Source organism: Trachinotus anak, unplaced genomic scaffold, assembly GCF_046630095.1.
Source record: "Trachinotus anak isolate AG129_WGS33_773 ecotype Australia unplaced genomic scaffold, CSIRO_AGI_Tana_v1 ptg000021l, whole genome shotgun sequence".
Lineage (NCBI taxonomy): Eukaryota > Metazoa > Chordata > Actinopteri > Carangiformes > Carangidae > Trachinotus > Trachinotus anak.
The window spans coordinates 10,696,209-10,722,354 of record NW_027273872.1 but is presented as its reverse complement, the minus strand read 5'-3'; the positions used below and the strand labels follow the sequence as shown (position 1 = coordinate 10,722,354).

General features: G+C 40.4%; 1 protein-coding gene across 1 annotated transcript in view; it reads left to right on the top strand.

Annotated features, from left to right (window-relative positions):
- The window catches only part of cplx2b (complexin 2b), a 43,546-nt gene extending 21,752 nt beyond the window's left edge, over nt 1-21,794 (top strand). The window contains exons 2-4 of the mRNA XM_071506831.1: nt 6,397-6,576; nt 16,041-16,216; nt 16,783-21,794. Coding sequence (XP_071362932.1) covers nt 6,546-6,576; nt 16,041-16,216; nt 16,783-16,980 — 405 coding nt within the window. The 5' untranslated portion in view covers nt 6,397-6,545 and the 3' untranslated portion in view covers nt 16,981-21,794. The remainder of the gene's footprint in view (nt 1-6,396; nt 6,577-16,040; nt 16,217-16,782) is intronic.
- Nucleotides 21,795-26,146: the final 4,352 nt, after the last annotated feature.

The window sequence follows — 26,146 nt, the reverse complement described above, 5'->3', positions numbered from 1 at the left end:
CAGTAATGAGATTCTTACGCCCCTAATTCAGCTCAGATGCAGATGTGGCACTGTTGTGACCACATCAGACTGCAGTGTGAAAATCTTGTATCTCCACAGTTTTAGGGTCGATGAGCTCATGAAAGAATTTCATGAACTTGGGGAGAGGGAATTTTCTTAAAGGACCATACTGGTGTTTTTTTTTGTTTTTTTTTGTTTTTTTACGGCTGTCTGCAGTTTTTGGCAATTCTGCAGAGAATGTCGCTTGATTAACATTGTTGGACTGGTTGACATGTTCCTTCGTCTCTGTGACACTCCACACACACTGCAGTTTATTTTGACTCAGGCCCACATGCACTATCCTGCTGCCACAAATACCTACAAGAGCACCAAATGTAGATTAATGTGCCACCTGAAATAGTCCCAGACAAATGCACTATTTCCTCCTGGTTGTTTGTGTCAGAAATTATTAAGGGCCAGACTAACAGGCTGCTGGTTTTGTTTTTTTACTGGATTTGCAGACATTAAGAAATATGCAGAATATAGCAGCTGTACCTTTTAAAGCTAAAAAAGAAAATCAGCAGAATTGGAGTAATGAGTTTTTGCATGACAACAGAAATATGTTACAGCAACACTGCATATTGGATCCAGTGCATAACTCTCCACACTGGCTGCAGTTCCTGTAATGGACCTGTCATTTCTGAACTGAAATTACACACATTTAAAGCTTATCCCTCTGTTTTTTTTTTCTTTCTTTCTTTTCCTCTAACACGTTCCCTTCGCCTGTCATTAACATGTTACACTGACAGACTAATGTTCGCCTTCCCGAGCTGCTCACATCCCCGTCTCCGGCCGTGAAACTTGGAAACAACTTCCAATTAACCGGATAGGATCAGTGTGCCGTCCTGCCCGGCCCTGATAACATTATCCCACATCACGCACCGCTGCCAGTGCCTGGATTATGAAATTAAAAGAAGAAGAAGAAAAGAAGAAGAAGAAGAAAAAGAAGAAGAAGGGTGGTGGAAGATGGAAAGAAAATGGTTGGGTGCTGGGGGATGGGAGAGGATGTTGGTGGTGGTAGTGGTGGTGGTGGTGGTGGGGTGGGGGATTGCCCTTGGGTGCTGTCATCAGTGATTGTATGGTATATTTGGCCCTTTGTGAAAGGGAGGGTTATGTAAGGATTGAAAGCCCCTCCACTATCACCAGAATGGAGAAGTTCAGTATGCTAGAGAGCTGCCTCAGCTAGCCGCCCACTGATAAGCCCTTATATAACAAGCCGCCGTTCAGGCCTCCGGTGTCTGATGTAAATGGAGGCAGGTAGCGACGCTCCTCCATTTCACATGATAACACTGTGATGAATCATTCCCGTCATCCTCAGATGGAGCAGTTTCTAAGATTGTGTTGTGTTGCTGATGAGTTGGACAGGTTGCAGTTTGCAGGCAGAGACGGTTTGTGTAGCACTGATTTAAATCTGTCCCTTCTTATGAACTTCACTTTCTTCAAAATGATAAATAAATGTCATCAGTGAAGGCTAATAGTTGACTAATAGTAAATGAGCCAAGAAACTTGATTGAAGTTAAAAAAAAAATAAAAAAAAATGAATTGACCGAGATAAGAAATAATATATAAAAAAGATCTACAAAATTGCCACATTGGGCCCACCCAGTAGCCAAGTGGTTAGTGTGCAAATACTCTACGCTGGCGAGTCCCCGGTTTGACACCCAGCCAGCCGGACTCTTTACAGCATGTCCTCCCCTTCTCTCTGTCTCTCGTAAAATTGCCACATTTTGATGTCACATAAAATCTGATTGATTTTTAAATTAAATTTCACCATACAATAAAATAAATATAGAGAGAGACATTTATTGTGCTGAAGATGCTCAGTATATGTAATTGAATAATATATCCATAATCTAAATGCACAGTCCATAGAAAAATATAATATTAATATATGGGGAAATAAAGATGTCACTTATTTTTTTTCAGTTTCTAGATGAAAGAATTTTATAATTTCCTCAATTGATAATTATATTCATTAATTGGATTGGACCAAAAACTCATTAGTTGCAGCCATTTTAATACTAAAGTTCATTTTTAGATGCCTGTGTGTGTCTGTGTGTCTGTGTGTCTGTGCGTGTGTAACTCAGAAAAGCCATTAGTTAAGTCATAAGAAGGACAGATGTAGATTAGGATGCGGTGTGTGTGTGTTTAGTGACTGTGTTGTCAGGGTTGGTGTGTGTAGCTGCATTGGAAATGGGGGGAGGAAGAGCAGAACAAGAGATAAAGCAGCAATAAAAAGAGAGAGGAAGAAGACAAACAAATGAAAGAGATAATTAGTAACAGAGAAAGGATGGAGAGAGATAAGACAAGTCATTGAGGGAGACAGAGAGAATAGACACCAGAGAGATAGAGGTGTCAACAGAGGTGCTGTTGGAGGCAGAAAAACAGAAACCAGAGTTAAAGACGTGGAGAAGAGTGGAAGAAAAAAGTGACATCTTCTTCACCGTTCATTTGAACCAAAACTGGAAACACCAAACTCACCACTTCCTTTGCCTGAGGAGAAAAGTACCAGCACATGTGCTGAATGTATAGTAGAATTCAACAGTGAAGACTGAGACACACTGATCAATGATAATCGAACATTTGTTGTCACGCATTATGACTTTAATTTCAAGGTTAGGGACGGCAAGCCCTCAATACACAAGAGTCTGTGTGCGTGTATGTGTCCTTTTCATTCAGATGTCCTTGTCAGACAACAGAATCTTTCCTATATTCCATTAACGTGTCCTTGAGTCTGTTTCTATAATGATAAGAGAAATGTTCTGCTGTCAGACCACAAACACCAGAAGCCATACACACACACACACACACTCTTGAAGCCACAACAGCAAAATGCAATGTAACAACAAATGTTGAAACATAAAATAATGTAAAATCGTGCTCCTTCCTCTTTTGTGATCCAGAAGGTGAAATGGTCTTAGTGTTTGTTATAGTTTTCTTTAAAACTATAAAAGGAGTATAATAGCAAAACAATGAGCAGCTGTGACCTCTGACCTTTCTGAGTGAATGTTGGGGTGTTTATAAAGAAAAATACTTTCATATTAGAAAACAAAGTGACAGAGAGAGAGGTGCTACCTCTCTTCTTATCCGATGGTAGAGAAAGTAGAAAGACGTTATTTGTTTTAAATTGCGTTTGAACTGAACCAACTTGTTTCATCAATAAGAACAAGTCAGGTTACATACCATGTTTTTCTGAAACAGTCATAATGGCTATATTTAACCCTTTGGTCTTTTGGATTCATCACTGCTTATCTTGCATTTTACTTATGCTGATGCCTCTGGACACATCTTCAGTGATGTTCTTGGGATCATCGAGTGTTTCGGGTCTTTCAACATCATGCACCCTCCTCTAAGTGAACCAGCTGAGGCTTATCAGGTCCCCAGCTTGTGTCCAGAAGGCAAGCTAGCTACTTTGCTCCCCATGGTTCTCCTCTTTTGAGCCACAGCCATCTTGAGGCTCTCTCTGCCATTTCAGTGGCTTCGCGGTTGGCTTTTCTCTTCCTCACTCCTTTGATGCTCAACGAACTGAAGGCTCTGGACAGGAATCGGGCTGCAAAACCCCTGCATCTGACCTCTACTGGGAGACAAGTTGCTCTTCATCCAGCTTGCTGAAACCTGCTGACCGTTCCTTTGTGCTTAGGGAGCTTCCTTTCAAAGGACTCTTCCAAACGGTCTTCCCTAAGTACTGTCAGAACCAATTGTTTTGTGCACTCGGATAGGAAAATGATGTCTGGTCTGAAGGTGGTGGACACAATATGGTTGGGGAACTTCAGTTGCTGCTCAAGGTCCACTACAGCAGCCAACACAGCAGCTAGTCCGTGATGTGACCCAAATGAAAAAGATAAATTCATCTGAGTCCCACTTCAGGGCTGTTTAGAGGTTTTGTTCACTGAATAAAATCTCATCAATTTGAAATAAAGGAAGCCCAGTAATTAGTTTGGCCAGCAACGAGAAAAAAGCTGCCAAAAAGCTGAACAGGTTGTTGAGTGATCGACTCTGCAGGACATCAGAGATCTTCTGATGAGCAATTCAAACGTTCAAATTTATTTAATCAGTTATTTCTGTTCATCAGGGATCAGTCTTTGTGTTCCTGAGCCATGAAGTAAATCCGCCCATAATACAGTCTTTTCCTTCCACTGTCACCTTGTTTCAAATTTAATGAAAGACAGATTCACACAGAACAAACACTGTGCAACATGTTTCTTTGCATCAGATGATAAATATGTATAGTCTTAATACGTATGGATGAGCCAATCCTACCTGCTTTGGGCGAGGGCTGGGTACACTGTGGATAGGTTGCCACTCTATCTCAGGGCTAACATATCGAGACAAACAACCATTCACGCTCTCATGTACACATACAGGCAAGTTAGAGTTGCCAATTAACCTGAATGTCTATTGGAGGAAGCTGGAGTACCTGGAGGAAACATGCAACTCCACACAGAGGTGGGCCCTGGCCAGCCAGCAGAACCTTCATGCCATGAGGCGACGGTGCTAACCATTGCACCACGGTGCCACCCTAAAGCGATTCAATTCACACCCTTCTAACACCTGTACATAAACTCTGACTAAGGCTGCTGTTACATTCACACACATTTATGCATGCACAAACACTCAGTTATGTATGCATGCACACACAGCTTATTCTCCCCTCACAAGGTTAAGTGTGTAGCATTTGTGTTTCTCGTATTTTGCATCGACATACATTTGTGGTCCTATTATTGAAATCTTGTGTGTGGGTGTGTGTGTGTTTGTGTTCATTTTGCATGCCTGTGCATGTGTGTGTCTATGGAAATGAGGTGCTTCACCCCCTGAAGCGCTCGGTCACAGTTACAAATGGATTGTCATCCCTCTCGGCCTCGTCTCCCCTGTTGCCTCCAAGAATAAGCTGTGCAGCTCAATCTGCCGCCCCATCCCATCTCAACTCTGGCTCTATTCAGCACCGGCAAATATTGGCGTAGCGAAATGACACCAGGCGATCGGTGAGGAGAGCGGGAGGGATCCGCTTCAGAATGGAAATGCTGTTCTGGTTCACCAGGTGCAATAAATGTGGAAGATTTCATCTTGGTTGACAATGGTGCAGTAGAGGAGTTTATCAGATAGATACAGGGGCAACAGTGGGTGTATACAGGAACACAGTACAGGGTGTCTTATTCAACATAAACCTATGAGGAACCAGGCTCAACCTGCAGTAATGAAGGCAGCTGCAGCTCCACTAATCACCACTATCCAACTGTATTAAAAACAATGGCAAAACCAACTTAAAATTTAAAGGCAGGAAGCTTTTTCCACCGTGTCTTTATCTGAATTTTCCCTTGTTTTCTCCAAAGTTGGTCCAAGTCCAAGTCCGTCTGTACTGCAGTCTTTGTCGGTGCTAACTACACTGTTGACAATGTGGCTGCAGGCAGACATGCTAAATCCACAACCAGTCCTTTGGACATAGGATGAGTTGCATTTGGATTGGATTAGATAAAATGGAAACTATACTCATAACACGGCAACTGTCACATTTCATTTTTGCCACTACATGATAAAACTGACTTAGTTTGTGCCTGAATCCACTCTATCCTCATAGACAGAGGTTTTCAAATCCCTCTGCACTGTAAATAAATTTCTAACGCTGTGTTTTGTGTTGGTGTGCATCTAGGCAGTCTTGCAGTACAAAAGAATGACATATAGCGGGATTGTATTTCCAGGAAGGATGGATATGGGGGCAGTGGCTTCAAAAACTGAGACAGTGTGACTTTTGTGGTTTATGAAATATTAATGAGCAAACATGGATGTGACTATATTTTGTTGTGGAGACGATTTCCCTTGTGCACGGTGCAAATGTATATATTTATGTACAACAATGTATGGGCGGATATAAGCTGATTTTCTTAATCTACATACTGCATATGTTGGATGTATGTCATGTACATTTCAGATGGACCTAAACAGAAAATAACCATTGTTTAATTTGCCATGAAATGTTTATGGCTGGTTAGCGATAGCAAAACACTGATCCGCTGGTATTGAGTTACAGTCAGATAAGCAACTCGGAGTAAACGGCCTCAGTATTGATCTAAGTGCTTCCCAGAACGGGATTCCTGTCACCGGGGTAAAGAGTGTTAAGAAGATCCCATTATCTGTTGTTTGAGCATCAGCGTGATCCACTGCCTCTGTCTGTCTCCACCTATCCTTGTATTTAGAGTCTCTATTGATGGATCGGACACAAAACTGCAAACTCAACCTTTTCTTGTAGCCAGAAAAGCGACCGAGTGTTTACAACAGCAATGAAGCTATGGCATGAATGTGATTAATTAAAAGGTTGATCTTTTTTGTGTATTAAATGATTTCTAATTTCTTCTCTGTCAGGTCCAGCAGAGAATCAGTGAAGACGCTCAGCACGACATAGGACGGGGAAAGACAGAAGGATCGAGACACCCACAGATCCCAGGCTTGGTGGCTACATGCTCAGCTCTCTTCGGCTTTGAGAAGAACAACTGTAAGAATCAGCAGGAACCATGGATTTTGTAATGAAACAGGCTTTAGGTGGTAAGTACTCTAGCTGTAGCTCTTCTTTTTGTTAAGTGGGAACACAGGAGAATCGGAGAAGCTCTGGGTTTTTTTGGACTGTTATTTATCCGGGGAATCTTTGCTGAGATGATTCACAGACATGGTCTGATCTGTTTGCCTTGCTCAAGGGCACTTCAATGAAGAAGGGTTCTGCATGCTAACTCTGTGTGTGACAACAGTCTTGTTCTGTTGTGCTTTAACTTCCCCTTAATGTTCTCCGGTAGCCTTATCACCTCTGGTGGATAAGAAAAAACCCTTCAACAATCTCTCTACAACAGTTGGTGGAAGATAGATGAAGATATTTTTGGGCAGCATGTTTGGTGAGGGGTGACCACTGCTACCTCACAGCAATAAGCTCCAAACACCACAAACCAGTTGGTTGGAGTTTGCATGTTCAAATTGCCCTCTTCATTACATGTCAGGGGGCAGGAGATGCCACAAAAGTTACTGTAATTTTACTTTGTAAAGCTTTAAAAGATCTTTTGATGAAAGTCTTGACTTTGTAAGAACAGTTTTAGGTGAGACAGGAAAAATGAATAATCACGACTGGATCCCTGAAATAATATAGCTTGTTTTTTGATTGGTTTGTCTTTTTAATATCTTCAGTGAAATTTGTTGGAGAAAGGATAAAGAAATACACTTTTTATGAAGGTTTTCCTTACATTACAATAACATCTTTTCTCAGGAACTACTAGATCCTTAAAACTATGCTTGTATGTGTGTATCTCATACATGCATATTATTATGTGTGTTTTGGAACAGAATTTAATTATTTAATCATTTAGAGGATTCTCCAACCTTGGCAGGGACTCATATTCTCAATGTCTTTTCTGATTATAGTTTTGTTTTTAAATGGACCAAACTCATGAAGAACACATGACATTTACATCAGTCCTTTTCCTAATTATTGGACTGTTTCATATAATAGTTATTTTCTGTCGATCACAGAATACTGATCAGGATAATGTGATAACATTTGTCAAGAAAATTAAATTTCCTCTATACTTCCTTATTCTTGCGCCTGTTTTTAGAATCCCAGGTGACTTGGACATTGGAGGTCGGAGTCATTCAACAAGAGCAACATAAAAAAGCCTGTGTGAATGTTCTTGTGAGTGCAGGGCCCCCAGGGTCCAGAGGTCAATGCCTCCTTAAATCAACCCTCTCATCTAGCTTCATCAGCTCAGTGACCAGAAGCCAGAATGAAATGAGATTTACTCCTTTATAGCTCAACCTGCCCTCTGTCACACTCTCTCTCCGTCCTCCCGGCTGTCTCACTTTTTTTATCTACTCCTCCTCTTCCTCATTCATTCCCCATCCCCACCTTTTTCATTTATTCCTCTTGGTTTTCATTCCCGTGCTTTCTTCGCACACCTAAATCTGTCCTTCTCTTAAATCTTCTCCTTTGTTTGATTTCTCTCCCGTGTGCTGAGGCTGGTAGCTTCATAGCTCATAGGACAGCGACACTATAATCACATCAACACTACATTTTAGAGGTGTTGTAATTAAATAATGAATGGAGCGATGTGAATGGAAGCTTTAGCAGCAAATCTTCTGATTGTAGAAGCTCAGCAGGTTCAACTAATTTTATTTGTTGAGTTACTCATTAAGATTAAATCAAAAAGGTACATGAGAATGGATTTTCATTCCTGACCTTTGGGAACAGTGTAACATGTAAAAGAAAATCAAAGCTCCACTTACTAGTTTTTGCATCTTTCAATGAATTTTACAATATTCCTTCAGCAAATGGAGCTGGCTAACATCATCATCATCATCATGTGACCTAAATGTGGAAACAGGTGGTCACGACATGATATGATCAAGATTGGGGTCATGTGATGTCAGCTGAATCAGTGCCATTCCATGTAAACGATTCTATATGGTAGAAAATCCTAAAATATGGGAAGGACCTGAGTGAGTTATGAGGTGCTGAACAAAGCAGTTCCTTTTCCGAGCGAGGTGTTTTCATATTGTTTTTCTCATTAAGAGTGAAGATTTCTAGTTGAACACTTTCACCATATTGTGAGGAAATGGGCAAAAGAAAACACAAAATGATGTGCATTCTATCTGCTGCTGTTATGGTTAATTGAGACAGCTGCTGGTGGAGTTCATTCTTCAGCCAGTGCTATTAAACAATTGCAGATGATGAGGGCATAGCAAGATGACATTGTTAAAAAAGCTCCAGTTAAAGCTCAAATGGTGGAAATAAAAAAAATAATAATAATTGTTCAAATATGACATTTTATTTGTTTCATGTATTTCATCTCTCCACACAGATCTGATGTTTTCATCTGCCACTATTCTGACTAATCATGATGTATTGGCTATGTATGTTTTTACTTTTTACTTTTATCAATACGCCAATAAAAACAAATGCAAAAATTATATATAAAACCATCATCTATCCCTCTGATCCTGGTGCAGCCCTCCATCCCCCTCTCTCCTTGACATGTAGTCACCACCATCTTTCTCCATTCAGGTCCTACTCCTACTTCTTCTCTCCCTCCATCCCTCCATCCCTCCTTCTCTGTGTGTTATAGGCTACATAAAGTAGTTTACCCCTCTACCCCTCTACCCCCAACCCCACCCCTCCATCCATCCCAGGTTGAAGTGTAGTAATTTACCTCCTGGAGAGGTGCGGTCTAGTGCTGTGACCTTTTCTCCTGGAACAGACTGGCATTTATTTCATTGGGACACAGCTGGTCATCCATATATACAAGCATCCGCACACAAATAAACACACACACACACACACACACACACAAATCACATAAATCCAAAAACGCATGCACTGAGGGAAAACAAAACCACACAAAATACACTAACACTCTCACACACACACAGGTTTCATTTGTGGTTTTAGTCCCATGGGAGAATGAGACCAGTCTGAGATGAAGTGTACTGCAGCCAATGGGAGTGTTGTGTTGAGGTGGGTGTGTCAGGACATCAATCTAACAACAACCCTGCAGTGTTTCTCATGCATAGAAATGAGTGTGGAGGCACAAGCCAAACTGATTTGTCACCACCCAAAAAGATTTTCACATTTGTCTTTTTTGTAAATCTATATTTTATGGATTCACGATGTGCAACCAGTTCAAAGTTTGAAGGTTGATCCTTAAAGCTGAGAAAACAGTTTCACCACTGGGTCCACTGAGCTGCTCTTCTGGAGCTTTCAATATCCACACAAACTCACACAAAGCCATCCTCTCCGTGCAATTTAGTTGCACTCAAACTTTTATCTAATTTACCTCGACACACAGGCACGAGCCAGGCTCTCCTAATGTCATTAGATGTTAGACACCTCCTGAACCATTCATTGGTTCAGACTGAGGTATAGATTTCAGCTGCAAGCCACAGATCGTATTTACTGGTTGTTTAATTAGAAATCGGATTCATCAGAGTTTCCACGTTGTGTTAGATGAATCAGTCCAGGACAGTGCTGTGGATCCATGGAACTGGGTGTGGCCCTCACTCTAGACAAATATGCTGCAACAAGTTACTTCACCTCAGCTGAACTGTTTTAAATTTTTGTGCCAACAGCAGGTCCGAACACTTACAGATAGGATAACTCAACAACCGGAATGACTGGCAGACCGATGCAGCTTTAGCAACTTAACATCTTTATATTAATATGTTCAGTAACATGCTAAATGTTAACTTTGTTCTTCTCTGCTTTGTGACCTTCCCTGATAATCAGAGGGAATTTCCACTTTATTTATTCAACCTGATGTCATCCTCATGTTAGCAGGTTTCTTGTTGGTATTTTGTTTCATTTGGCTCTAACTAATCAGCAGCAAGTGACGTCTTTGTCCCATCAACTGTGGGAGCTGTTACTGGGGGGCAGTTCACTTCACATTTGTTGCAATGATGGAAGAAATTTGGCGATTTAAGAGTTATCATTTTAATGGACATTGTACTTAGCTGCGTCTATTTCATCTACGTTTGCAGCCATTCTTCTGACACTATTTTCGCTAATGTTGCTTGCGAGCTAGCTGCTCAGGATGATGACACGGCCACTCTTAATTCTGCCCACAAGGCTGTGATTGGTCGACTGTTTCTCCAGCTGGATAAGACAATTAATCATCAATGAGTGAGACACCAGAGGTATCTGAGTCATTGGGAATTAATCGAGGGTCATTCAGACTTCTAAAAAGATTAAATAGTATCACTCTCACCTTGACCAAACTGCTGCATAAAAATGTTAAAAATGTTAAGTGACTTTCTAGAGACAATTCTTTTATTATTTTACAACCCTACCACACTGTGCAAGAGTTAGCAAATAAAGTCAAAGATGGTGGTCGTCTGCTTATCTGAAATTTGTTTACGTACAAGATGCAGCCTCTGAGACTCTCAACATCCCATTCCTTGTCTTGAGAAAGATCCTATCAAAACATTCATTCTATTCCCAATACCTACTTCCTTCCACAACAGGATATCAAACATGTGAACCCTGCCTTTTCTCATAAAGAAGCCCAAATAAAAGATAATATAAAGATAATCTATGACAGATCAGCATGAACTGGTCCTGACCAGGCGGGTGGAGATTGCCGTTTCATTTCCTGTGCAGGCGGGATGAAGATGGGCGGGTGAGGATGGTGCAATAACAGGAAGCCACGGGCAGGTTGACCAGAGAACCACAGGGTTTATGGTGCTCAACAGCACTTCAGCAGAATATGGGTTTGTGAGTGGGGGTGAGTGAGCATCCAGTGACGTAACCACAAGGCTGTCCAGCTGAACATCCGATCGATGTGGCAGTCTGTCTAGGCACTTGTGACTTACGAGGGCGTAACTTTGCAGTGGAAGTCATTCATTATTTAAATGAGCTCCATTTTTCAAACCCCTCCACCCCTAACAAATTACCCAGCAGCACTGCTATCCATCTGACTGGCTGAAGGGGGAGTAAATGGTCCATGGCTTGTCTCTCTGCCTTCCTCTGTGGTGTTCTCCTCCTAACCATCCTCATTTTCTCTGTCATCCTTCAGCTCAGGCCTCCTCCTCTTTGCCTCTCCCATTTTACATCAGCATCTTTATATCACAGAAATACCACTTCTACACTAAGTCTACAAGAACATCATCTTCTCTTTGTTTTGCCCTTTTCTCTGCACTTTATATGGCTCTTTTAAGGTACTCATGAACACCTGAGAGCCTTTGCAGCAGGAACGTAGTTTGCAGAGGATTTCTGAGGAGTCAACGCTCACACCAATCCCAAAAATGCATCACCAAGCAGCACCATCCAGGGCTATAAAATTTACAGCCTGGTACAAAAAACAGTTTTGGTCTCTAGCTATTGGTCTCATGGCAACTTTACAGGGGTGAATTTTTCCTTAACTCCCCTTTTTAAATTTTATTAAGGCTTAAAATTCTGCATAATTGAGGATGAGTCTGCTTTGAGTGACAGGTCACTCTGTCACTCACACCCTTCCTCTTTGCCCATTTTTGGATTAGTCGGGAGTTAGGCAGAGTCCGCTGCTGCCAAGATGGGGCTGGCGGAGTAGCCACCCTATATATGTTGTCACACAAATGCTGTGCACGTTCACGTGCAACCAGGAAAAGCATGTTTCAGCCGGGAGTTTTACACAGTCACAACACTCAAAAAGACCCCAAAAAAACAAAACATTGCTGTGTTGGTGTGGATGACAGCCAAACGAAAGGAAACTGTGCATTTACTATCATCCCATAACATCTTCCTGCATTTCTTCTTGTTGTTCTCCCCCCTCCCGTTCTCTCTCTCCCTCTCCTCCCATCCCTGCTCAATGGACAGTAGTAATCAGCCTTCCAGCAGCGAGGACTGGGTACAGGGCCGTAGTGGTTCAGATATGTTACAGCCCAGTTTGCACTTTCAGATAAACATTATATGACATTTTCTAGTTCAAGAGATGTTTGTTCGCTCTGTGGCCGCGGCTCGAGATAATCATCTATTTAGCCTCTTACCCACAGAGTCTCTGCTCCAGCAACATGATTCACTAACAAATAACCTCATCCTTTTCTGTCTATTACTGTACAAACAAAAGTCTTTGCAAAAAGCAGAACATATCTTAATGTTATTATAGATTCTTAGTTCAGCACAGACAAGATTTCATGAGCTTTTTTTTTTTTTGTCTGCAAGCAAGCACCAGCTCCTCTGAAAGCCTCTGCAGACTACGGTCTCGCTGCGTAGGCTCTCAGGTGTTCACGAGTATCTTCAAGAACCATAATTACTGAGGATGTGGGAGTGCAAAATAAAGAGAAAAAGATGCACTTTCACATTTAGAGTGGATGTTATACATTCCTTAATCAGCTTCAACCAAATCCACTTGATCAATCAAATGTCATCCACGGGGGCTCTCTGCTGCCCAGTGTTTGTGTCTGTTTGGACGTCTGGTAAAGCATTCGAGGAGCCGTGTAGTACCCATAATGCCACCATATCTCCACCTCTTGAAATTGAGAGCTTTTGAAAGAGGAAAGAAGAGATCAATGAATAGGGGTGGGTGGATGAGAGAAGAGGAATCAAATGAATCAAATTAGTGCTGAAATATCACTTTAATTGCGGAAAAGGGAAACAAAAACAGGGGAGGGGCAGGGAGCGGTAGAGGACACGTTGGAAGGACAGAGGAGGGGGATGGATGGATGGATGGGTGGATTGAGGGGACGTGTGAAGGGTAAAGACACTGATGGGTCAAAGAGAAAATGCTGTACCTCTCCGGAGAGTGGAGTAATGACTTTCCCATTTCATTCACCATCTGCAGTCTGTCCTTCTTCCCTGGTCATATTCTTAAATCTTTTTTGCAAGCGTTTGAGGACAGCGATTTTTTTCTGGAGTCCTCTGCATCTGCACCCCTGCAGTAAAAGGACAGGTGCAGATCAGGGTTAAAGATTGTCTCAACTTGGGGCATGCCACAAGATGTGTATGCAGTGAGATGTAATCTCCACTGGCAGCTGTTCAAATGGCATAGATCTTCATATTTCCTCCTGTGTATTTCTCATGGAGCCTAATTTAAAAGGTCTCTTTCTGTGGGAAAACTGACATTTGTAATCCAGGAAAAACCCAAGGACTTTGAATAGATCTGGAGGTCTATGCGTACACTTGCCCTTTAGGTGTTTGCTCTCTCACAAGCACATAGTTCTAGTACATATGGTGTGTGTTTGGCTGTTTTAACACAGTGACACAACGGACAGACTGACCTTAACCCGGATCCCCAGTGAGTCCTGGGGAACATGTCACTGACCCCCCACCCTCACGCAGCCACCATCTGTGAGCTAATTTGTCATCCTCAGGTTTTCTGCCACCACACAGCACTGGAGGGCAATTAGTACCACTGTATGAGTCTGCTGCAGAGCGAAAGGACCGGCCACCCCCGGGTCCACAAACCCAACAGGGAACCATGAAGTCCTTAAAGCCACATTTCTTCAGAGCAATTTACACAGAAATGTTCTCTCTTGTGCTTAAAGAGGCAGTAACTCAGGTTTTTATTGCCACATAACACTTAATGACCACAATATGTCTGTGAGGGTTGATGGGTTTGTAATCAATAACGATGTCTGAAACATTAATGTTTAATGACTTTTCTGGCTCCCAAACTTCGCTTTCAGTCATGACCTGAACAAAATGCCCACACTTGAGTAACCTTCAAGAGACCTTCTCTAGTTGCCATGTGCGGATATTTTAGGGAGAAACAATAAAAAAAAAGATAGGCATTGAATGTCCTAGAGTATAATCTGGATTATTACTAAACTTTCTGGTCTTTTTACAGATAAATCAGATTCAACTTGTCAGACTGAGCTCAATATTGCCACACTGCTTGCTAATGTTAGCATGTAAAGATACTAGCATCATTTGCTGAGGCTTACAGGAATTTTGTCATTAATTTTAGAGGGAATTTGGATGGAGGTATCTTGGTAACCTTGATATCTTGGGATGGATGTTTATACCTTTGCCTTTCTACAAATACTTTCCCCACTGGTGAAACATATTTATAGCCCTTATTCTGGTTCTGGCTAAAAAAAGGCAGTAGATGGCAAACTAGGCCGCCAGAGGCAGATCAATACCTAGATGAAGTTTTTCTCTCTGCTGGAGGATCCATAATTCATACACTCTCAGGTGGTCCTGTATTTACTATCGATCAGAGGGAGGCAACAACAGCATTATCGATAGGCCGGAGGGAGTCGCTTTCACATCTAGGAAGCAGCTTCTGTCACAGATAAAGAGGTGAGCCTAAGAGAAAGGGGTGAAAGGACCACTGTGGAGGCATTTAATGCCAGAACATCCAGTCGAGCTGCCAGCAGCTTTTCATTGTCAATTAACATGTCAGTTATTTTCTTAAATTAATTAGTCTGTGTCAGAGTATAGTGAAAATAGATTTGAGAAGCTGAATCTAGAGAATGTTTAATATGTTTGCTTGATAAATGAGTTGTTTACAAAAATGGCAAGTGCTTCATTTTCTGTCAAACAGCTAATCAGTTAATTGACTAATTGTCTCACCACTAGTTTAGATAGCCCCCAAGTGCTGTGTTTCCACCTGAATTATTAAACCCGGATAAGTGAATGTGATATGTGTTCGCTTTATGGCACATTACATGAGGTGCTGTACTTCCATAGAAGGAGAACTTAAGCTTTTATAGTGTATGATCACTGCAGATGAATCAAGAGTGTGTGCATTACCTGGATGGTGAGGTACAGGTATGGTTGACAGATGGATGACACCGGATGGAAGAATGTGTGTTCCTCTCTCTCAGTGGTTCTCTGACGCTTTTCCAGCTGGCTCCTCTTCTTCCTTCTTGTTTTCCAAGATGCCTCAAGGATCTTTAAGAAACCCTGTTGCCATATAATCCCCAGAACTGCTGATGCACAGTGTTTTCATAGTTGAAAATGACAGACGTGGGTGTGTGTGGTCTGATGTCTTAATTTGTGTAACCCATATGAATTTAGTAAATCCTTTACAGAAGATAGGGATTTTCTTGTTTTTTAACCATTGACTTAAGCTTGGGTTTTAATACATGATCTTAATGTGATCATATCTTTAGATGAGGCAAATGTTCTTTCTCTTCAAGTAATTACAACCCCTTAAGATCATGCCTTTGGGCATGACACCTTTGGCTGCTCTAAACTATTTGAAAAAACAGGTACAGTGTTGGGTGAAATTGCAGCGTAACTAAAGATTAGACTCTAATCATACTGTTGCCTGAGCAGGTGAACAAATTGCAATATTGGTGCAAGTGTATCAAAAAAACACTGTGCAAGGTTGCAGTATAATGCAATATCAGTTTGTTTGTTGCATTCCAATTGTTTTACTTTTTGCCCAGTGGAATACAGAAGTTGAGGATCAATTGCCTTGAGTATTGAAGCAAAGCTACATCAAGATGGGCCTGAGTTGGCTGTAACCCACACCGGAATATCATGACAAACATGCACCCAGATGGAAAAGCAGCCCATGTTTATGCACTATATCTGTGTTTTTTCTTCTTTCCAGGGGCCACCAAAGACATGGGTAAGATGCTGGGTGGGGAAGAGGAGAAGGATCCAGATGCAGCCAAGAAGGAGGAGGAGCGGCAGGAGGCACTGAGGCAGCAGGAGGAGGAGAGGAAGGCCAAACACGCCCGCATGGAGGCAGAGAGAGAAAAAGTACGGCAGACCATCAGGGACAAGGTAAGAAAACACCCAAACTTTCTGACTCACATAAACCAGAACGCTGCATGCTGTTAGTCTTTTTACTGTACCTTAACAACCTTCAGCAGGGTCCAAGAGTCAGAGACCACTTTCCCATTCAAGAACACTGTGAGGTTTTGATAATAGATTCTTCTGTGTGTTTCCACTGTGTTTTAGTAAGTGCACGATTTTGGATGCATCATTAAAAAAGCTACAACAGGCTCAACCTCATCTTTTTTACATACTGATTAGTAGGTTAGTTACATAAGCGATTGTATGATAGGCAGCATTTCAAGAAACGGTGATGATATGACATGAGATATTAAGCGATATGCTGAAGGAGAATCCAGGGCAGTGCCATTGCTGGCTCAAGGTGGTCAGTGGCCCAGAACAGCATCCAGCCTGTGAAAACCAATGTACACCCTGTAACTGATTGAAGCTTTTTCATCGGACCTGCAAAGTTTTAACAGCTGCTAAGCAAACTACTAAACTCTCCCTGTATGTTACATCTCGTTCACCTTAATTTTCTTTCCCTGCACATCACCTCTTGTCTTTTCTCCATCCAGTATGGGCTGAAGAAGAAGGAGGAGAAGGAGGCGGAGGAGAAAGCAGCCATGGAGCAGGCCTGCGAGGGGTCACTGACACGTCCAAAGAAGGCGATCCCGAGGGGCTGCGGAGATGACGACGACGAGGATGAGGAGAGCATCCTCGACACTGTCCTCAAGTTTCTGCCTGGACCTCTACAGGACATGTTTAAGAAGTAAAAATGAAACATATTAAACAAACCCTAAATACAGGGTCCAGTCTGGCCTGGGCTAGACTGTGGGGCAAAGGGAGGAGGGGATCTTTGTGTCAGGGACTTTGGGTTGAGCGAACTTTGAAGATTTGGGGAGAATAGAGACTAGGGGACTTGAATTGGTTGGTGTATTTATAATCAGGAAAGGATTGCGTGTAGATTTGGGGCATGTAGAAGCTGTAGGGATTCGGGAGGAGGGTTCTTGCCAAACTGTTAGAGGCTACACACTGCCTTTCTAGAAATCTTTGTTCTTTTCTACTCCTCGACGATTGCGTCACTATTCCCCTTTTTATTTGCCACAGTTGCTGTACAACCTTTCAACTGCCACTTAGCACATTTCTTACAATTAATATGTTTTTTTGTCCTCTTCTTGTTTTGAATTTTTACACCCATTTAGATCAGACAATTTGATTGGTTGGCCATCATCTGTTGCCAAGCAATGGTGACCAATGGAGAACAGTATTCCCTTAAAAGATGGGCAGTGGACACTTCTGTCCTCTTGTTTCTGTGGTTTTTCAAATGGCACTGCCGCCATGTTTTCCAGTAGATGGAGCATGATTTGTTTATTTCAGTGGGTGTTTTCTACTTTTATGAACCTGGTGTAGGTCTTTATATTAAAAAAAATAAAATCAGCATTTGAGTTTTTAGGACATGTGCCTTCATATCATCTCCTCTAGCAGAGGAACTGTAAATGAGGGTTTCATTTTGAATCAAATAGGTGTAAAGTTGTTGGTAGCATGTGGACACATGTTCAAAGATACAAAGATCAGACACTTTTGGAATAATGTATTTGATATGAGGTTGGCTCATGTATTTTGGGGTTTCCAAAAGTTTACACCAGGGACTTCTGGAAATTCCAAAGTTTCAACGGCTTAAAAATCTACAAAACTACTTAAAAACATAATTCACTGGCTACAAGCTTCCAAAGATCTGATTGCTGAAGAAGAAAGTTTTATTTTCCTCCTACTTCCACCTCTAGTTTTACAAAAGCTAAACTTTGTAGGCCTGTCAGCTACATAGACTGCCATCATGTTAGTAAAGTAAAACTTAAGATCTTGAACATGTTGAAAATATGTCATGTCAATATATGAATTTTAAATCAAGGTATCATCCAAGCAAGCAAGACTTTTTGTAGCTTGTTTGAATCCCATTTTAAAAAAAATCACTGTAGTTTTGTCCATTATTACTGATTTAAACATAACTCAAAGTCAAGGTCGAACCAAGTCATCATGATTTTTAGGTAGTGTGGTCCCCATAGACAATCAATGCATTAACCACTGGGAAACAGTTGGGGTAGCCGGCACTGTACATATTGTCATTTCTTGTCACGCCATCCATGATTGGTTAAAAGTGGGTTCAACATTAAGCACTTGACTAACTATTGCTATTAAGTGGCTCTTAATTTGAACTATTCATTCATATTTTCTTTTCTTTTTTTTCTTCCTTACACATGGATGCAAGCGCCAGGCAATGTCTGGGTTTTTTAATTGATTTTTTACTTTTTGTGAATGTGTTGCCAGTTTATTTTAGTGCAACTGAAAATGTGATTTAATTCACATTCCAGCTGAGCTGGCAGTCCCTCGTCTTTTAATGCTTAAGTTTACCTTGACTGAAGTTCATCAACATTGAGACCAAAGAAATACTGGTGAGACCTTACTATTTCTTTTGTCAGCGCCAAAACAAAGGCACACATGCCAAACTTGATTTTTTTTATTTTCATGTGTCAGGCCTGTGGAAGAAATCATCCATCCCAAAGACCACCGCTAAACAAAAATGATACTCTGCTGTTGCAACTAAAGTATTCCATGGCTAAATTAGACTAGATGATTTAACCGTAGACTGAGCCTGACAATAACTGGTCTGTGAGTTGTCTCATCTCACTGGCCGAAGAGCTCATTTAGAGTTGAGTATATTCTGCATCCTGCATCTCTTAATCCAACAAAATTTCATAGTGATTTGTCATATAGCATTTAAGTAGATGTGCTGTAAATGGAAACAATCTCTATTTAGTGAAACTACCTGAATATATAGACATTTATTGATAAAACAAAGCATGTTGGTTATTCCTAAATGATCCGGTGGCTTTTCAGTGGTTAGTTATGCAGCGATGTATGAGTAATACATTGTTCCATGAGTTTGTGACTTAGAATAACTTAAAGGATTAAAAAGACTAATGATGAAGTTGTCATAATCATTATAAGAACATTTTCCTTCTTTTCATTTTCTAGCTCAGATAGGACTTTTCACTAGACAAAGCCATATTGTTTAGATTGCAATAATTACTTAAAATGATAAAAAGAAATTATTTCAGCATTGAACGTTAACTGTCTCATGTTTGTTTTCTGTAAAAAAAAAAAAAGAAAAAAATAGCATAAGAAAGATATTTACATATCTGTTTGTAAATCCTCACCATTCTTATATCTTTAAACATGTATACTTATGTATACACAAGGAAAATGTATGTAGAAAAAAGAAGCCATTGTTATAATTGTCTCAGTGTACTACATGTACTCTAAGTGTGTGTGTTTATGTGTGTGTGTCTTTCTATGTGTCTGTGATGTGAGACCATGTCTTTGAGTCATATAGTCCTGTTTTATACTACGTAAATGTGTCTTTGAACTATTTTGTGCACAGGCAGAAACTGGGGTGCCTCCCTGGTTGTGCCATGTCTAAAAAAAAAAAAATACTTAACACATTCCTTTTCAAATGTTGAGCATGCAAATGTTTGGTAGAGAACAGAATACACCAAATGTCAAAAGACAAAAAATAGACAATTTCCTGTTTCTGTAAGAATCTCCAGGCAACAGAATCTTTGCATTGCATCCAGAGAGTTCGGCTGTGTGATGGGCTTGTTGAGTGTTCGATGTTCTTTGTTGTTTGAGTGGAAGTTTGAAGAGGTTTAAGGCCGTGATCACACAGGAGCTTGATTCTTCAGCTGAGACACAAAGCTTATCTGAGGGCGTTGCTACAACAAGCTAGCTATGTCCCAATTCCATACTACACATGTAATGCAAAGGTGAGCATATGTTGGGCTCACACAAAAAATATAGCAAAACAGTTGGTCATAGTTCCAAAAAAGTTTTTTAGTCACAGCTATGAAAACCATATTGATTGCCAGTTGAGCAGTATGAGTTTAGGACAGTTGCTAGAGCGGGTTCCTTACAACAGATCCCAGCTCTGACATCTCAGTTTAGCACCAAACTGGTTGCAGTATAACTAAATCAAATGCTTGTAACCCAAGATTCAGAATATTTTCATGACTGTTAATTCCACCTTGTTCCAAGTTTTGCAAAAACACAAAACGTCTTCAGCGGCTTCAGCTCTTCAGACAATATTTTCTTTTACAGTCAAGTTAGTTAATGTATGGCCACATTCCTTTGGTAAAAGGCCTGAAAAATGCAACTGAGACATGTTAACTCAAACTAATTTGTCAGATGAAGATGATTTGAACTAGATTCTTCCAATGACCAACAGACTAATTTGTCCTCTGTGATCATGGCCTGAAGACATCAACTCTTAGATAAATTGAAGGCTTTTAATAGGAAAATAGGGGACGTGCAATTAAGAAAAAAAAAAAAAAAAAGAATAGATACTGTAACTAAAATATTTACTTTTTTGATAACCTTGGTGTAGTACTAAAAACGTTTCTTCATTTTTATTTCAATGTTAAGTAAAACATGCAAATTTCCATGTCTCTGTATAAGAGACCAACCTGCAGAGAAATTTATTGTAATGCAGTCGCACTGCTCACATTGATAAACTAATCACCCATGTTGAAATAATGCATGAGCACCAGCCACATAGGATAAAACGGTGGGACTGATTATGAGTGCGGTATGCTTTGTTTGAGAATCACCTTGATTTATTTGATTTATTACATCGACACAGGGATTTACAGAATTCCCCCTGCACCCGAGGACAGTTTCACCTACAGCACGTGGAATAAGCTTTTTCAAGTTTTGCATCCCCCTAGAGTGGATAGGGAAAAAGGGGGACATAAATCCTGGACTAGGCTTAATTCATGGGCCCTTCACGGAAACTACAGCCATACATCCTCTGTATGTAAAATAGTCTCTCAGCGGGACTTGTCTCGAGGCGTCACAGCATGTGAACTGCCTTTGAAAAGGGCTATTACCATGTCATCTGTATGTGAGGTTAGTGGTAACCCATCTGTCGCATCCGTGCTTGTCCCGATGTGACGTGTTGTTGTTTTGGTTGCATGAGATATTTCAGTGTGGAAAACTGTGTTTGTAGAGCGACGTGTTTTAGATATAATCCTTGATCTGATAAACGTTAGTGCAAAAGCAAGGAGTTGTTTCTTTAAGTTGAGGGTTATAAACAATCAGGATTATTTTAGATGGAACATATAAACTGTATATCTTCCTTACACAGATGTAGATGTGGGCGAATGGGAGAGATGAAAGCTGCGAGTGTAGATTTTGAAATGAAAGGCCTCAAAGACAAGAAACAGCTACATCAACTCTTGGCAGGTGTTTCCTCTAAAACGTCTCATCTCTAAGGCTACCCATTGATGGGATGTTTTTGGTTTTTTTTTTTTAGGGGAGACTCAAGCTAAAGAGACTGCAACTGAAAAACTGGATTATCAAAGCATCTTCTGTTGTCAGGAGCCCAGAAACATTTAGAGATCTGAGAAATAGGCTTAACTCAGAGCTACCATTCAAAACCACAGTTCATCCTCCCTCAAATCCAAAAAAAAAAAAAAAAAAAAAAGCAAAGATTCTCCATTACATTTGGTGATTTTCTCATGACTATCACAATATATCAACACAAAAGAATTTACACTAGCAGTGTGCAAAAGATATGCCATGGATGTTTACTTATTAAATATAGATTTATGAAATGCAGTGACTGAGATGGAGAGAATATTTCAGGATAAAAACTTCCCTTTAAACTTTATCGTTCATCCAACTCCAAACGAGGCTGTGCTTTTCCAGAACGCAGCGATGATGCCATAACATTTGCCTTTTTCATAACATTTTCACGTGAACACGTGAATATTATTGTTACTGCCCTGCTGAACCCTGCCAGTAGATCTTGACATGAACGTCAACGTGTCTTACTTCGTGAATGTTTTACCGAGACGTCACGCTAAAAAAGTGCCGTCGTCTTATCACCATGTTTACTTTTCCCGGCAGCAGAAGTCGAGATTTTTGGTCAGCTCGTGTTAGCTGTGAGCACAACTGTTACTGTGAGGAGAAACTCTTTGAATACATTCCAGTCTTTTTTGGCATTTGCACTAGAATACGTTGAAATGTTACAGTGACAACGTTATGGCATCCAAGGAATCACCTCCATCAACTAGCTGTGTTTTATTTACTGCCCACCAGCCATCGAAACGGTAAAGTTGAAAGGTATGAGATGTAAAAAAAAAAAAAAAACGTACCCACCTCTATAGTAACTGAGGCTCAATATGTGGCAGGCGTCCCTTAAGTTTGGCCACATGTGCCAACCAACACATTTGGTGATCTTCACAGGTTTGCCGATGTTGTGACCATGTCTAGTTCCCTTCACTGGCTGGTGAGGCAGCTGGAGGCCCAGTATGGAGGAGCTGGTAATGACGTGGATGTAGACTGGTGACAACAACAAAATTGTTAAGGAAATGGTTGAAACAATTCCAAAAAACTAATGTTCAAAAGGGACAAACAACTGAAAAAGGGAATGGATTTTTATTCAAGTTCCTAAAAATGAATCAAGAGGGTCTTTCTTTTTAATTCAGGGTGAAAATAATTTCAGGGTGCAGAGGTAAAGAATGTAAAATATGAGTTCTTTTGCTATTTTTTCCATAATTGCATGTCATATACTGTATGTGGAGCCCAATCACTGTAAAACTGTCTCATCATTGGAAATGAATCATTCTTTTTGGAGATTAAATGCATAACACTAATAAAAAGATTTATAAAAAAACTCACCTGTGTTTTTATTCGCTGTTCTGATTGTCTTTAGTTCGGTGGTATTTTTTTCACAGACCACTGGTTTCAGTAATTGTGTTTGTTTTGTTTTACATTAAGTTTTAAGTCAAGTCAAACCAAGTCAAATGGCAAGACATTGCTACTATTTTAAGCAACAACCCACTCTGTTTAACGCTTAATGTCATACTTGGTGTAAGAGCCGGAAGGATCGCCGGGGAAAAAAGGAAACAGTGAGGGCTGCCAACTCTCGCGCATTGAGCGTGACACTCAAGCAATTGACAGATCTCACACCCTCACGCCACACATGCCTTTGATGAATTCATAAACATGGAGTACACATATAAAGAAAAAATATTTTTCTCTACCTGAGGGAAAAAAGCATCAAACTATCCTTTTGTATTTAATAACTAAATCTAGTCTAATGACGCCTTTGCTTTGCAGGTAACAGCTTCAGAGTTGACCCAAGTATACCAATCACACTCTGAAGCACAACCTAAGCTGTGACAGTGCTGGTTGTGAACTGAACAGTATTAGGGTACATTTTTGTTTCCCTATATATTTTGTTATAGTAGTTTATGAGCACATGACAGAGTATGTATTGGCATTTTGAATTCTCAAAAAGTCTTTGCATTGCATAAGATGGCAACCCCGCTGCACCTCTGCCTCCTTTAGTATTAATGATACGTTTACATGTCATGGAAGTAATTTATTTAGCACTTTGAACAGAGCAAATGAGAATTTGCGAGTTTAGTAGGTTTTTGGACAAGCCAACAAGTGTTAATATGTTAAAATGTCAATAAATATGTTACATTCTGCTGAGATGTATAGTCAAATGTTTTGACACTGCAGATTTCTTATGATGGGAGAATTATACTGATACTTAAACTCATGAATGTAAATAAAAACGGGGCTACTTGAACCTTACTAGCATAATTCTTAACTAATGATTTAGCCACTACGCAACAGTAACTAAGGGGCGGGGCTTCGCTCAGAGCGGAGGTTCAAAGCAAAATGGCGCGCATTCACCTGCGAGAGAGGGAGCGCTTCTGTGACAGAAGCTCGTTTGGCGTGGATTTTACTCTCCACGGAGCGGGTAGTGCCGCCACATCGTCAACTGCAGCTCACACTGACTAACAACATAAGGTAAAAAGAAAAAAAAAAAAAGATGGTTTGTGGGTAGGGTGAATACTTAGTCGGGATTATTTCGGATCTGTGAAGTTTTTTTTTTTTTTTTTGTTTGTTTTTCAATTTCATTTTTTCATTTTTGTGCATGGATGTGTTAATATCTGTGGAATTTAAAGTTGGCTGATGGTTTGTCATACATTCGGTTGTACAAGACCATAGAATATGTACATTACATTAGGAATATATAAATAATGAAGCAAATAAAAGTGGCCCTTGAAGCACATGGCCGAGGAAACTGCTGTGGCCTCCCTGTGTTTAGCTGTGTTTAGTATTCCCTCAGTGGCTGAGCTGTTTAATTAAAGAAATCTCTTGTTTAATTAAATAGTTTGCTTCACGTTCGTGGGTATTAATAAAACTCCTGGTGAATATATTAATCACCAAAGGCACAGCTAACAAATGTTTACAAATCCCACAAAAAGCCTAAGATGTTATGTGTGTGTGTGTGTGTGTGTGTGTGTGTGTGTGTGTGTGTGTGTGTGTGTGTGTGTGTGTACAGTATGTATGTTAAGGGTTGATGATATTATACCATCGTAGACACACAGGGCCTCTAAGTGGAAATACTCTTAGCAACAATGCTTTTAAAGCTATGTGTATTTCCTGTTTTGCCTCCATCCACTACTCTGCACTAGCGTGAGCACATTAAGCCACTGCACACAGTCCACTGCACTTGTTTAAAGGATTATTCCACCAAAAACCGTGATCTGACACTTAAATACTGTACATGGTAGCAGGCGTCAGCTTGGATTCAACAATCTCCAGGTAGCCCAGCATCAAAATGTCCACTGAAACTTCTCCGCTCTTGCAGCGTATTCACTTAGGCTCTGTTCAAACACTGATTTCTTTCCACAGTATGGCTAAATGCTCAGTCTAGTTGTTTGTATTTGTTGCTCATGACCAACATTAGCATCATAGCAGGAAAGGTGAACAGCAAACCGTGCTTGCAAACAGTGGAAGTTATGTTTGGGTCACTGTTGTAACTGTGCAGAATAGGATGAATATTTCTTTAAACTAGAACCTGAGATGAATAAGTGGTGATAATATACTGGTTTATATTGGTTTACTTTGAACATAAATAAACATTTTTGATAAGGAACTTAAATCTTCCTGTTAAAAAAGTCAAAGAGGACCAGGACATTTACTGAGCAGGACGTTTTATAGTTGAAAACCAGATAAAAGTGGAAGATTATTTCTATTTCTAATACAGTGTAAATGAGCAACTGCGAGGCCTTTGATTGTCAGATGAAAATTCTGGCATGAGTGGAGACCGAAATACGCAGCTGATTCCTGATCAGCGGGGGGTGGTAACTGATGACAGGCTCGTTGTAAAGTCCTGTTCTTCATTTGCAGCAGTCACTGCCCAAAAGCTAGCAAAGTGTGATATTAATGGGCCTCTGTTAATGTCACTGAATGACAAATGGTGTGAAGCTCAGGGCTGAGTGTTGAACAGACTTCACTGAGAGAGCAGATGCAAGTTGACAAGTCCATCAGCAGCAGAGGATGAAGAGTCTCAACCACATGGAATCTATGAGTTTTTGCTTTTTATAATACTACACCAAACACAAAGGCAGATAACTCCTACACAGTATATTTAGCACCGGCGTTGACATTTTTATTATTTATTCATTGTTTCTCTGACATTAATTATGTGGTGTAATTGCCCAACCTGAACCAGACCTTAAACCATAATTTATTTACCACACACAGAACATGAAGGAAAATACTTGAAAAATATGGCAGTAAACATTTTGCAGATACAGAAATGAATGAATATAATTTTTGATCTGCTATAAAAAGAAAAATGTAAAGTTGGCTTTATGTTACCCTCATAACATATCAACATCATTTGCTCTTACAAAATAGTTTCATATAACCATAATTCGGATATAATGCCACTAAAAGGAAATTTATCAAGGTGTCCTTTATAGGTTCAAGTGTAAAATAGAGCTGCAGCAACTAGTCGCTGGACAAGATAATTAAATGAAACTTGTGTGGATGTGAGGAATGAACAGGATTTTTTAA